We start from the raw sequence: 14,370 nt of genomic DNA on the forward strand, positions 1-14,370 counted from the left end.
TTGTTGATCACGGTTTCCTGTTTTTAAAAACAACTTCATGACCAACACAGATCAAACATACATCCAGTTTATGTTGTTCTTTTTTTTTTCATTATAACATACAAATGCCCATTTACAAATAATACACCAAAATGAATAAAAGTTTGGATACCAAAATGAAGATTTGTTCCAACTGATACCGTGCCTTCTGTATACAAAGGTCCTTGTTTCACGTCCATTCCCCAGTGGTACAATACCGGACACAACTGCAGAATTGAAGTGCTTCTAACAGCCATTTTCTTTCCTTCCTGAACGCTCAACTGTTGTGGCCACATAGTAACTGACTGAATTAACACAATATATTCTCTCTCTCTCTCTCTCTCTTTTTTTTCTTTTTCTTTTTTCTTTTTCTTTTTTCTTTTTTTTTTTTTTTTTTACTGTAATCTTGGCCAATATTGAGACATATCAGGTTCACTTCCAGGAACTTGAACTGGAACTGACACACCAGGGGAAATGAGTCCTAGAAGTGGATGAAAGAAATAGCCATGTAGATATTCCCTTCAAGAGATAGGCATGGAGTATAAATGTATAGGTTAAAAGAAAAACTCTAACGCTTTCTAACATTTAACTATATTTTTTAAATGTATTTTCAAGTGTTACAAACAAAAGTAGCATCTTCAGAAACCAGTTAACATTTTTACACTTACCTATTGAATCCCAGGGCCCCCACCCAAAAAGAAAAAGAAAAGAAAAAAAAACACACCTCCATTTCTTTGTATGTTTGGAGCTTTAACAACGAAACTATCTCTGGAAAACCAGTGTGGTGCTGCTTCCGCTGCGATGAGAAGCACAGAGGAGCGAGGAGGGTGAGAAATCTTCCAGTAAGCGCTCGCCATGCAGCTCAGGGGGCCCTCACTGTTGAACTTGGGCTAATAATCGCTCCTCAGAAAACTTAACAGTCTCAGGCCCTATCTTCATATACAACTTCTGTGACCAAATTCAGGAAAAGCAACTTTGCTTTTTGTCTTATGGTGTCAAGTTACTAACTTGACTGAATTTCCCTTTTCAATCAGTTTTCCCCAGAAAAGTGAGCAACAAAGAGTTAACCACACCCCCACACAAGGCAGGCCAGGAGGTTGTTTTTTAGATAAACTGTGAGTGAAGGGAGAGCACCTGGTCAAAGAAGCCCTACAGGCCACCTTTGTGCAGCCTTCGGAGATCAGCGGCTTACCTGTGGAAGTGGTGCCCGAGGTGCCCATTGGCTGACTGTTCATGTGTGTCTGCATATGTGGGGGGGTGTAGGTATCATAACTCCGCCCATTCACCGAAGGGCTGGTAGGCAGCATGCAGGAATAGGAGGAGGTCTGGCTGGGGACTGGTGGCTGAGAGGAAAAGCAAACCAGTAGTTACTGAGAAACACATCACACAGCCACATCCCCAGGCTCCCTCCTCCCCAGGACCTCTGTCAACAAGTCTAATCATTAAAGATGCCCTCATGTGAAATACTGGAATTCCATGCGATAACTCTAAGATCAGGCCTCCAACCAATCCTTCCGCTGGCCACTGATACAGAACAGTTGCCTACACACCAAACTTCTAAAAGTACTACAAATTCCCATAACTGTCCAGCTAGACGGTTAGCACTATCCATAAAATAGGATTTTTATCCATGTTCATCTTGCACCTCTACTGGCATCTTTAGAGAAGCGATAGCATGAGGATTTCCATTAAAACACACCCCCGCTCCTGCAAATCCAATCTATTTAGAAATCCAGGGACTCCCTGGAATCCCATATCTCAAGTTTTAGGGCAGAAGACAGTAGGAAAAACTCTCTACAAAGTTTGCTTTAGGGACCTTGTTTGACTTTCCTGCTTGGAATCATAGGATTAAAGATTCTTTGAAGAGGCAGATCAGTAATGATCTCAGATTAAAGTGGTCAGAAGAGTCAGTAAATACCTAGTCCCATCCTGTGAACTGGCTGTGACTTCCTTACTGACCCAAAAATCCAAATTGGATTTTACCCATAAAATTGTGTTGCTACCCTCTCAGTGTTTGGAATGATGGTACTGAGGAGATGAATTTTCTCCTAACTAAATAATACACAGAACTGGGACGAAACCCCTCATGGGCTCTCATGGGGTTATGCCAGGGCAGCAAGCTTGGGATCAATTAATAGAAAGACAATGTCAGGAACAAGAGAGATGATAGTACCGCCCTGCTCTGCAAAACTGTAGAAAGCTTTAACATTCCAAGATCCACACATTAGAGAAGATTCAGAGGAGGAAACCCACTCTTTGTAAAATGGTTGAAAATTTTGGTCAACAGCATGAATTGATGGACAGACAGACCAGTCCCCACACACAACTAGCCAATCTCTCCCTTCAAAATTCAAGAAGTAATTTTCTCTAAACAGTAGATTCATGGATAATTTTTATTTTCTTTATGCTTTATGAATGTATGCACATTTTGAATTATATAAGTTGTGTAATTTTTTTAAATCAGTGAAATAAATCGATCCCATGCCAGTCTACATGTTGAAACAACCCTAATAGAATAGCAGCATCTATTTGTTTCTAATTGTTTTCTCATCTACGCATTTTGTTTTGTTCACAGAAACCTAGACGTTGCTACAATTTACAAACCTGAACAAGACACTCAGTGGCCTTTCTACAATCAGAGGTTGACTGCGAAAATCGTCTTCAAAGAGGTAAGCAGGCCTTTAGGGCCCTCCCTGCCAGAATTTCAGCTTGAGTTTGTTTCTAATTCCCCACATCACTTCCTCTAGGCAATCTGACTTCTGGAAAATTCAAAGGCAGTTGTAGCAAGACCAGCTAATGGACTGTTAATCCCTTAATTTACATTAATTGCACTATGGCCAATAATATCCAGATGCAATAAAAATAAACATGGGAATAATTCCTCTGAAATTCCTTATCTAGTTGCTCCTATGTTAGTCTGAAGACTGTGAAACTTTTATTGTGCCATTATTTCAATTAGAAACCCAGCAAAAGATATCCAATGGAGAATAAACATTCTGTGTAACCTCAGAACTGTTTCCATCAGGGGCTCACACCAGCCAATCTCACATCATCTGTCACCTCTAATTGTCCCAAAACCCAGGAAGGTCACTGCAGAAGGTCTACCAGAAGACAAATTTTCCCCCATCAAGAATCTATCCAGCTCCAAAGTTCTAGTATACCCCACCTGCATTACATAGCTTCCATCATAAAGGGTTAACCTGGTACAAGGCCTATCATATTTAGGGGCTGATAAATATTTGGGACTGAATTGAGAGTAGGAGTAGGTTGTTACACCAAGTAACCGCATCAACCCAGGTAGTTCAGAGTGCCACAAACTTATCACAAAATTCACGGCAAAGACACTACATTTCTAGCAAATACCTTCTATTTCTTTTTTTATTATTATTATAAGATGTAAAAAGAAAACTAGCTGTTCCTCTGTATTAAATGTATCCCATTTCTGATTCATTTGATCTTCCTCACTAGTTTACCCTATATACCCTAAATAATGTGATTCTACATCAATTAATGTGAACACTTTAATATAAATCCAAATTTTATGTATAACCCCTTACTATCTTATAATGCACCAGGATTATTTCCATTTTCTGATACAAGTTTCACTGACACCCAAAACATGCCCTATTGCCCCCCACCATTATCAACCTAACATTCTCTGTGAGCAAAAGGCAGATTAACTTGACTGAACACCAGGTTTTTCATTTTTTTAAGGGCATGAATCAGTCAGTCAATCAACTAGAAGACTGGATTGACTGTTTTCATCTCAGACTTGACTGGTCAAGCCAATCACTGCAGTGAGAAAGGCTCCCGATGGGGCCAGGAAAGTCTGCAGGCCCCTACAAACACGTCACGTCTCCCACACCCCCGCTAAGCAGGCAGCCACCGGCCTCACTTACTTGCATAGGCAGGTTATTCGCCATGGTGAAGCTGGGCATGGGCGGCAGGGCGCTGTATGTGTTGGTGAGGGCTGTGTCTGTTCGGCCCAACATGGAGCCAGAGGTGAAGGAGGAAACTGCATGGAAAGGGACATGACAGACAGTCATGGTGAGGGTCAGAGCTGAGGGCAAACAGGTTTAAACACATTTCTTAACACGTTGCGTACGGCGGGGTTTACATCCCTCGTGAAGATTCTCGTGATCCGTAGGCAACGTGTTAAAAGCATTAATATTTCAACTTACCAGGCGTGGTGGGTTGAGGGATTGGTTGGTAGACACTGGTGCTGAAACTACTGCTGATGGGAATGTGACTAGGTGTGTTGCTGGCCTGTCTTCGCTGATTCCTCAGTTTTTCTTCTCTTCTCCACTTGGCCCTTCGATTAGAAAACCATACCTGGAAATCAGACGGAACAGGTGAGCCCCAGGTGTATCCCCATTCAACCCCACCCCTGGCACTCCCACTGTCTCCCACCCCCTGCCCCCACTGGTGGTCGAGTATTTAGCAGAGGGACTCTGTTACTAGTTATGTGAATAAATGGCGTTCATTAGAGGCACTTCTGTCTCTAGGAAAGGAAAACGGTCTGAATCACAAAGCACGCAACCACGCGGTGCCTAGGTACCTGTATTCTTGCTTCAGGCAGATCTATTTTGGCTGCTAGTCTTTCTCGGGCAAACACATCTGGATAATGGGTTCTCTCAAACTCTGAAAGAGCAAATTGAGTTTTCTGTGTTGTCAGAACTACACGTAATGTGTCGATCAAGCCCTGGAACACGCTGGTTCCCACCTCCCCATTTTCAGCACCTCCAACCAATTCCCTTTAAAATGCTACTGCTATTAACGTTGGCTGTACTTGGAAGAACTATCCCACCAGAACCAAGTTGAATTTTCTTTGGAATGACATTCATTCAAGAATGCTTCTGTGGCCTAACTTAGCCAAATCATCATTTTTTTCTATAAGAGAAGTCAGACTTTTAGTCTTTGAATTACTGGTACATGCAAAGAAGAAAGAACACACACACACACACACACACACACTGAAAAGATGCCCAGAAAAAAAAGAGAGACAGAAAGAAAGAAAAAAAGAAAGAAATCTTTTCAGTCCTCTATGCAAAGGACCCTGGCTAAATTTAGCTCTTTGTACTGAAGATGTGGCATTTACTTTGATTTACTGCTTCTCTACTTTGAAAAACTCCATCACCTTTCTCCAGGGCCTCAATTTGCTCTTGGGTAAAAGATGTTCTATTTCTTTGCAGCTTCCGCTTCAGCTGAAGTCGCATTTGTGCCTCATCTGAATCTTCTCCATTGGAACTAATGGAGTTGGTATTCTCTCCCCCTCCTTCCTGTTGCTGGCAGCCATCTGGAACAAAAAGAATAGTACAGTATGAGAAATTTGGAATAACTTGAGGCCTCCAAAAGGGGTCTGGTATGGCCATCAATGCCAGGAGCAGTATATTCAGACAGTCTTACCAAAACACTCCCAAGATAACTGTCAGCCCTTTTAAGAAAAGACATTAGTTACATACGTTACCTGACCATGATTTTATTTCTTTCTGTTTTTATCAAGATGAGACTGCCCATACAATACAGACACTCAGAGTAGCGTGTCTTCAAATGACAAAATAAGTGCTGATGTTGCCAGTAAAAATGACCTTTCAAAACTAACCCTGACTCCCCAAATGCCTCACATATTTCCTTTTCCCTACAGAATTTATTTACCTATGGCTGTGTTGGGAAAATAGAAGAGTGATGTTCAAGATTTCAGCTGATCTATAATCGGTAATTCCTATCTAATCAATTAGATGTTGATAGGTTTGTAGAAAATGCTATTAAGAAACCAAACCAAGCTTGTAATCTTTAAAAAAAAATATTTATCTAGTTTTTATTTGAATTCTGCACAGTCAATTTCATTTTAAAGGTTGTGAATTTAGAAGTGCTCGCATTGTTCTGCAGTTTTATTCAACTATTGTATGAGTGTGCTTTGCCTTGACACCTATTACGAGCACAGCTGTAATTATATCATCACCAAGAACAGGCTATAATTGCTGAAAATGGAATTTTATATTTAGATAAAAGGACTGTCCATTCTTTGTAATGTGTTGCACCAGAGAAAAGTAAGATTTCTTTTAAATTTTTAACGTGTAATTTTAAAAAAGAAATAGTAGAGAGTTCACTAACTAGCTAAATATGCTATGCTGCAGCTGAATCCTTGGCATATCATTTAAGTGGTACATTTTTAATTAGGGCATTGCTACCACTTTTAATGTAATTTCTATCATTAAACAGGGGAAAGTTTTATTGTTTTCCCTCACTGCTTGGAGGGCTAGATGTGCACTTGGGCTAGCTGTCTCTTGTCTTGCACCTTGCTCATGGTGCCACAGCTTGTCTGAAGGGAAGCACTCAGCCCTGACTAGGGCTGCATGCTGGCTCCTGGGTCTTGTGTCTGGAGGCCCCCAAGGGATACCAATGGGGCTGACCAGCCCCTCCTGCCCCCATCCTAGAAACTTGGCTTGTGGAGGGGAGGGGCCTCTAAGGGGCCTTGGTGGGAATCGACTTGGCCAGGAATATCATTTATAACCAGGAGACAATAGGCAGAGTCTTCAAAGAGTTCAGGGAATTGTGACAGGATCTAGTGGGATCTTTTCAGGAACTTTGAAATGTTTTAAAACCCCAACTTTCTCCCCCATTTAAACAGGCGGATTCATCGGCACTGGCCACCATATGGGCCCTTGGAGATCTATTGAGATGACCACCAACACTTGAATAGAGAGAGGCTGCTTTTCAGCGCCGCACAATGCCCCGCGAGTAAGGGAAACTATTAAACTCCTGGGGCAGGAGCGTTGGCAAACTTTCGTGGGCAGAATTTTGAGACCACAATGAGCGCGGACAACAAAAGGATTCTCTTGAGGCGTGCAGCGGGCCACATTGTGTTACAAGAAGCCCAGTCAACAGACTTTTCAGTGAAGTGTGTTAACCCCTCTGCTCTGCTATCATTAATCACTGTCCGAAGAGCGGGCGCCTCAATGCTATTTAGGGCGCTTGGCTGGGGGGATGGAGGGTGGATGGGGGGCCAGGGCAGGGGTGAGGGAAGGCAGGGAGGGTGGATGGGGACAGGGTGGACGTGGAGGGGGGTGAAGGCGGCAGGCTGGAAGGACGGAGACCTGGGTCGGGCGTAGGGGAGGGAGCAGGGAGGAAGGGTGGGGACCGGGTTGGGAGGGTGGGGGGAGTTGAGGAGGGGAAGGGGTAGAGAAAGATAGAGGAAGAAAAGGGGCTACAAAAAGACAGAGGCCAGAAAGGTATAAGGAGGACAGAAAAGAGTGTTGAGAGGAAAGAGAGACAAGAGGGTGGACCTAGAGGGGGAAAGAATGAGAAAAAAGAAAATGAGGGGGAAAGAGAATATTAGTAAATAGGCCTAGGCTCTACTTTGGGTGGTCTTGTGCTACCTCAGAAAAGTGAGGGGTGGGGAGGGCTACTTAGTTTAGGGAGAGACGCTGGACTCACGTGTGCCAGCATAAGTTTGTGCTAATTTACTGCCCTAAGTTTCCAGGTGACTTTGCAAAGTGTTTTTCAGGGAAAGAAGTAAAGAACCGCCCTTATTTTTGGATTCAGTGAACGAGGAAGACTTTAGATAAATAGCCCTTTTGGGCCAACTGGACCGGCCTGTAGTTTATTACTTTAGGAAAACACAAAGAAAAATCTGCGACCATCGTGACGTTTAGGGAAAGGGACTTTGAAGAAACCACAATCCCATCTCGCAGAGGTGGTGGGTCATCCTTCCAGGAGGCCCCACCCCAGTCCTTTTTCCGGCACATTCGATCTTGCCAATTAAACAAAACTGTCCGGGTGTCCTTCAGAAGACACCCCCAGATAGCATTCTCTGCTTCCGTTTGCTTCTCTGACATCTTCCTAATTTTAAAGCATGGACATTTGCCCATGCTTTCCTTCTCCCTCTCTCTTCTTCCCCCAACACACACTCACACGCACACAAACTCACACTAACACAGGCGCAGCGCAAACTTGAGAACTGACATTTAAGGGGAGGAAAGTCAACTGGGATGAGGAGAGCGCTATTTTAAACTTTGGTGCGGGGAGGAGGGTACAATTCGAGGTAGGTCAGTGGCTGCAGAATCCATCCCTGACCCCCGCAGAGCCAACGTGCACCACTGATACTTTTTTATTACTTTTAAAGTAGCAACTGCTTGCAGCCAGGTGGTGAAGGAGAGGTCACTCTTAGATTGGACGCCCCCTCCCCTTTATTTATTTATTTATTTACTTATTTATTTATTTGCTTTAGTGGATAAACCTTCCACCCTTAAAGCTTTTAACAAAAGTAGGAGTTGGATCTCGAATTCCCCACATGATAAACCTAAGTGGCAGACAATTAAGATATCTTCTTTAAAAGGCGCCCCCTCGAGCGCAAAGAAGGGGCCTTCAATGCGCGCCGTCCACCTTCCAGCCTAATCCGTGAGAAGGCGAATGAAAGCGCCTCCCATTATCCCAGCCCCAGGACCATCTGACGCTGGGGATAGGATTTGTTTCCTGGAAGAAGGAGAAGAGAAAACACACACACACACACACATACAAAAAAAAAAAAAAAAACACAAAAAAAAAGAAAGGACGCTGGGAAATAAAATCATTCCTTAGTTTCTTAGTGTCTTAATCAGTGAGGCGGAAAACAAGCAAGAAAAGATAGCAACCCGGTTGCGGCACCTTTTCAGCTCCCGAGCGCGGATCAAAACATTGTAGCATCTGTTGAAAAAGAGACTGACTAAATCCTATAGAGGGCCTGGGTATTATGGGGGCTGGGGTGAGGGGAGGAGATAAGAAAAAGTGTCTCCGTGATCCCTAAAACCAGCAAATCGCTGGAGAATTGGGGCTGGATAGAGTTGTCTCTTGTTGTCAGCCCACATCGTCGCGATTTTATTCACTGCGGCATGGCATTGATCAGATGGAAACCATATTTGTCTCCCTCTGAGACCTAACCTCGCCTTATGCTTTTGGAGTAATGGACTCTTTAAAACCCCAAAACAGCTTCCCGGCCGGGAAAGGGAACCAGGGAGGGAGGGGTACTTCTCAGCGCCAAAAGGTCTGACGATTCCCGGGGCCAGCCACCGGAAGCTCGCCACCAGCGTCCCACGGCCCCCACGCGGGGCTCCACACTCAGTGTAGGCAATGCATGCTCCCCACACAGTGGGCGGTCCCTGCCCGCTGGACGAAGTACTTGAGTATGTCTTTTTCTTGGACAGAGGGGAGACTGGCAGTCGGTGTGGCAGAATTCTCTAGCAACTTGGCGCCAAAAAACTCAAAGCCCCTGAAGGAGCTCCACCGCCCGCCTCAACTATCCCCACCAGATCCTAGCGGTTAGGTTCTCCCTTCCCGCCCTCACGCTCCCCGGGACGAAAAGCTGCCCTATTCGAGCGCAGCCTCTGGTAGAAGTGGTGGGGCTGGTGGGGCTGGCAAAGATGCAGACTTTGGCTTCTCTCCGGGCTCCAAGAAGCAGGAGGGGGATTTCCATGCTCTGGGCTCCAAATTACTGTGAGCCCTCGCGCCCAGAGGGCCAAGATGTGGAGGCTCCGGGCTCAGCCGTCGCTGGCCCAGCCACTGCTCCCCGCCCCTCCCCAAGGTTTCTCAGACCCAGTCAGCTAGACTTGGCGGGGTTAGGGTCACAGGGTCTCAGACTGCAGGGGGTTGGGGGACGCGCTCTGGGGAGTGCGAAGTGGGGTGTCACTTGGGTGTGTCCAGGTTGTGCAAGTGGCATCCTGCAGTTTCAAAGGTCAGGGGAGGGTGTGGTGGTCTACACTGAGCCTTGTTACTCTCCTGTCCTCTCCAGAGGCCCGAGTGGGCCTAGTCCTGTAGCCGGGTTGGAGGCAGTGCCTCCTCAGATGTACGGGACCTGCCCTAGGAGGCCTAGGGTTCTGGGCAGGGTCGTCCAGGGGAACCCGGTCCCAGCGGGTCAGGAGGCCTCGGACAGCCCAGCGGCCGCGCTGGGAAACCCGGAGCGAGCGCTTTGCTCCCTATCTTCCCAGTGTCCGTCCTATATTGTTTTCTGCTCTTAAAACTGACATGTCTAATTGGCAATTGGTGCCGAATCGTGTCCAGAGGTCTCTTGTGGAACATTTCTACAGCTGTCTCCTTCAACTAGACGCTTATTCATGTCGCCTTAATGAGAAACAAAACGTTCTCTAATGAGCAATTACAGAGCGACAGGATTGTTCCCATAACAAATTCTTGCGAGTGACAGAAGCATCCTTTGTACCAGATATTTCGCATACTGTTACCGATTTCCCCTTCTCTAGCCCGGCACCGTGGAGGCGCAAGGCACCCGGAGAGGTCCGAGAGAGCAAAGACTCTCGGGCAGCCCCGTCAGCGGCCCTGAGTCGCCGCCCCCCATCCGGAGCCCCCAGGCTTGGTCGTGCTCTGGGGAGTGAGACACCACGTCCCATTATCCCGCATATTATCTCCTTGTCACAAGAACAACAAATACCGATTAATCTTCGGAGTAAACTGTTTCCTATTCTTGACCAAGCTACCTCGGTGTGTGTAGGGGAGGGTAGAACCAACGGGCCTCACCCCGCCCCTTTCTGTTCCTCTTCCTCCATCCCTTCTCACAGATCCTGGGATGGGCCAGATCCCATCCCTCCTCCCAGCTCCCGGCACCCCGCAGTCTGGCTCACAGTATCTTCACTCCACCCTTCTAAGCAGTCGCCACCCACAGAGAGTGAGAACTGGGGACCAGGAAGGGTGGAAGGTGTAGGAACCGAGATGGTGAGAGAATGTTTTAGTTGGGAGACCACCACTTCCAATGCCCCCATCCTCCACTCAGCCCTGCATCTCTCTGCTCACCTTCTCTCACATGCACCCTACTCATAGTCACATAATTTGTCAATTATGGCAAAAAGCAAAGTGATACTATCATGTTTACCTTACAGTCTGTCAGTGTGTTAACTTGTCACACTTCTACAGCAAGGGGGCTCTCCGTGCATTCTAATGGCAAATTTGAGTAGATTACCACGCAGCTAGCTCTTAAACACAGGCACATACTCCTGCCCATAACTCACACGCGATCATGCACACACACGAGCCACATTAATACTACTCTCAACATACACAGCCCTTCCGTTCCCGGGCCAATCAGATAGTTGAACAAACACCACCTATACACAGTGCAAGTCAATGTATCCCAAGCACTTGAAGAGTCTCCCCACTACATTCTCTAAGCAGAGGCTGGGAGAGAGAAAGGCTGAGGGAGAAGAGAATCGTCTGCATATACAGAGAGTTTAGACTATGGGTGCTTGGGTTTTTACCTTGGGTAGGTTGCCCTGGCACTGAAGTCCCGGGATACCAACCCGGGCGAGTGCCCCAGCTTCCGGTCTGCCCGTTCAACATCCTTAGTTTATCATACATGCCGTCTGCGCCCATCTGTTGCTTCTCGCTAGCCAGGTTGCGAAGAACTCTGTTTATTGATGACACCTGCAAATCAAACCAAAATCAAACCAAATGGTAGCGTCTCCTGAAGACAGGGTCGCCCTGTATTAAGTCCCCATCTCAGCACGTGCACCCCCTTAAAGAACCCTTAACACATTAAAAAAACTCCCAGCCATCCTGAGACAGTGGGTAGATTGCAGAGACATCGTGGACAGAATGACAGCCATCATTTTGGGCATGGAAACTGTGTTGGGTAACAATTGGGGGGTGGGGGGCTGTCCTTCACCATTGATCCATGTCTCTGGTGAGTTAACTCACATGGCTGTTTTGCTTTTATTAAAAGATTCCACCCCCACCCCCCAAATTAGACTCAGTTTAGAGCTTTTTCCACTTTATTTTATATTGGAGAAGAAATAGATGGTTGACGCCTGAAGAAAGGTTCAGGCAGATGGACTTGGAGGAGGTTAGAATCTGGTTTTCATTTTCATTTTCCTTCTTGATTCAAGAGCCTTTTCCCGGGTGCCTCTGCCCTTTACTGAGCAGTATGCAAATGAGGTGAACAACTCCCACACTTGACTCCCATTTTCTGGAAAGTCAAAAAAAAGTCGGGATGCTCCTCTCAATAGCCCCAGGTACAGAGAAAACATATGTGGAGCCGGGAGGAGATAGAGACAGAGAAACACTGGTAGGGAGCAGAGCAGGAGGAGGTGAAGAAAGATATATGGTAAAGAGGACAGAGCATGGAGCTTAGGGCAGGGAGGGGGATGTTCTCAATGAACTTACACTTGGTATGTTATCGTTGGTACAGACCCCCTCGGACAGTAATCTGTCTCGGATTTCCCAAGCAAAGATGGACGGGCACTCCCGCTTATACTGGGCTATTTTGCTTACAACTTCTGGAGTCGCTACTCTCGGTTTACTACCTCCGATTGCCCTGGGTCTGATGGAGCCAGTCTCGTAATACCTGCCCAGAATTTTACTCACACATCCGTTGGACACCTGCATAGGGGAAGTGGACAGAAAACCACATTATTAATAATTTCAAGACAAAAATAAAATTGTTTAAGTATGCATTAAACAATGACAAGCTTACGTTTTGATTGTCCAGCACTTGGACTTTTGCATCTGCATGGGTCTATAACACAAAAATATACCTTCAATGGTACGAGAACTTACTGTAGAGTTTTTTTCTTAAAATTACATTTGTAGCCCTAAAAACTACAAATATGATGATACTTTCAAACAATTTGAACTAAAAAAAACTAATTTAAAAGTTTTTTTTTTAAAAAAAAACTGTTTTCTTAAACATTGCCTGAAGATGCATCAAAACGAAGTCAGAGTAATTTTTTGTGCTGACCTTGCTTAAAGTGGTGTTATGTTGTAAGAGCAAAGGGGAAAATAAACTGAATTTTAACTTATTTTTCCTTTAAAAATATATCCAATTGAGTAAGTGTCAGTTAGGGAGGGAAGTAAATAACATTTGTCATTTTAAAATCAATATATAGTCTTCATGAACATGAAGAATGCAAACAAATATCTCCAAATCTCAGGTAAGCATGGGATGAGAGAGAAGGGAATGAAATTTTGCTGGTTTTGTAAAACTCGGCTTATAATAGTTCATAAACTGTTATCACAATTAATTTCTTACCAAATAAAAAGAAAGCTGTTTTTTTTAATTCACAGACTTTTTTTTTTTTCTTAAGCGGATGAGTTATTTTAGGTGACTGACCCAAGTTGAAAGAGACAGGGAAGGATGGTGGAAGGAAAGGGGAAAGTGGGAAGACAGGGGAGTGGGGTGGGGGATTGGGGTGGGTGGATGAGGGTGGGGGGATCCACAATTAGCAGCGTTTACAGTAAGAAATGATGAGAGGGCGTTGAAAGTGGGGGGCCGCGGGGGCAGCGAGGGGGGCGGCGCCGGGAGGATCACCTGCAGAATTCGGGAAATGTCGCACGGCCGGGCCCCGCTGTGAGCTAGCTCTACGATCTTCTGCCGGGTGGAGTCCGGCAGTGGCCGCCCGTTGACAAAGACACCACCGAGCTGATTCACTCCGCTGTGACCTGAGGGGAGGGAGAAGAGAGGAGAGGAGAAGAGAGGAGAGGAGAAGAGAGGAGAAGAGAGGAATGGAGAGAAGAGGAAAGGAGAGGTGAGGAGAGGAGAGGAAAGAGGAAAGAGGAAAGAGAAAGAAGAGGAAGAGAAGGAAAAAGAAGAGGAGGAGAAAACATCCACAATGCATCCTCAGCTCCCTGCCAACCCCTGCCAACCTTGGTGATCAGGTCCCTGCTATCGATCAAAAACGACAACAGGACCACGCAGCCAAGCCGAGCATCGGGCAGCCCAGCCCCAAACACAGCCGCGCTCTTGCCCAGTGGGCTGCAGAAGCACCATACAGGTAGACACATGCCAACTAGCAAGAACACACGTACCTCACTATCGCCATCACCCCAGCAGTGCCCCCAGCCCACTGCCCCTCTTCATAAACACCCCAGCAAGCCCCTGAACCCACAAGGTGCAAACAACCGGCTCTAAATATATCCTCCCAAAGATTCCCCTCTGAGTGTCATGGAAAACTGTGGTTCTACAGAACCCACACTGAATTTCCAAGCTCTCTGCATTGTTGGAACTGTGAGAGCAAACCCTACAGCCCTTCAGCACTCCCATGGACGCTCAAGTCCAGAAACGTTTGCTGTCACATTCCAAACTCTGGCGAAGGCACAGCACAGCACCAGGGTTAAAAATACATATATAGGAAAAGAGAGGGGAAACGAGTGGAGAAGAACCAGAACAGCAAATCGGTGGCTGGCGAACCCCAACATGGGATTCAGCGCTTTCACTGCAGGCGTGAGGGTCAGAGTCCCAGATTCGCCCCAACCACAAAGTAGTCCGGCTGCCGCAGTGGGGCTGGAGCAGGGAGTCTGCTCACAGCCGCCACAGCTCGTTTTAATTCCGCTGCTGATCTCGGCTCTCCCCACAGCCAAGGACAGGTATTAGTA

General features: G+C 46.0%; 1 protein-coding gene across 5 annotated transcripts in view; it reads right to left on the reverse strand.

The window, feature by feature from the left end:
* PAX6 (paired box 6) overlaps positions 1 to 14,370 on the reverse strand; it is a 17,594-nt gene continuing 3,224 nt past the window's right edge. Inside the window, exons 1-11 of one of the 5 annotated variants that reach the window (XM_074336165.1) lie at positions 13,559 to 13,774; positions 13,307 to 13,464; positions 12,473 to 12,514; positions 12,163 to 12,378; positions 11,259 to 11,424; positions 5,156 to 5,314; positions 4,577 to 4,659; positions 4,200 to 4,350; positions 3,918 to 4,033; positions 1,211 to 1,361; positions 86 to 499 (exon numbers count right to left, since the gene is read on the reverse strand). In XM_074336165.1, coding sequence (XP_074192266.1) covers positions 414 to 499; positions 1,211 to 1,361; positions 3,918 to 4,033; positions 4,200 to 4,350; positions 4,577 to 4,659; positions 5,156 to 5,314; positions 11,259 to 11,424; positions 12,163 to 12,378; positions 12,473 to 12,514; positions 13,307 to 13,464; positions 13,559 to 13,613 — 1,383 coding nt within the window. In that variant the 5' untranslated portion in view covers positions 13,614 to 13,774 and the 3' untranslated portion in view covers positions 86 to 413. Of the gene's footprint in view, positions 500 to 1,210; positions 1,362 to 3,917; positions 4,034 to 4,199; positions 4,351 to 4,576; positions 4,660 to 5,155; positions 5,315 to 11,258; positions 11,425 to 12,162; positions 12,379 to 12,472; positions 12,515 to 13,306; positions 13,465 to 13,558; positions 13,775 to 14,370 lie in introns of those variants that run through there. The other 4 variants (XM_019738593.2, XM_019738586.2, XM_019738595.2 and 1 more) reach the window with 4 other exon arrangements.

The sequence above is a fragment of the Rhinolophus sinicus genome, linkage group LG06 (assembly GCF_036562045.2).
Source record: "Rhinolophus sinicus isolate RSC01 linkage group LG06, ASM3656204v1, whole genome shotgun sequence".
NCBI lineage: Eukaryota > Metazoa > Chordata > Mammalia > Chiroptera > Rhinolophidae > Rhinolophus > Rhinolophus sinicus.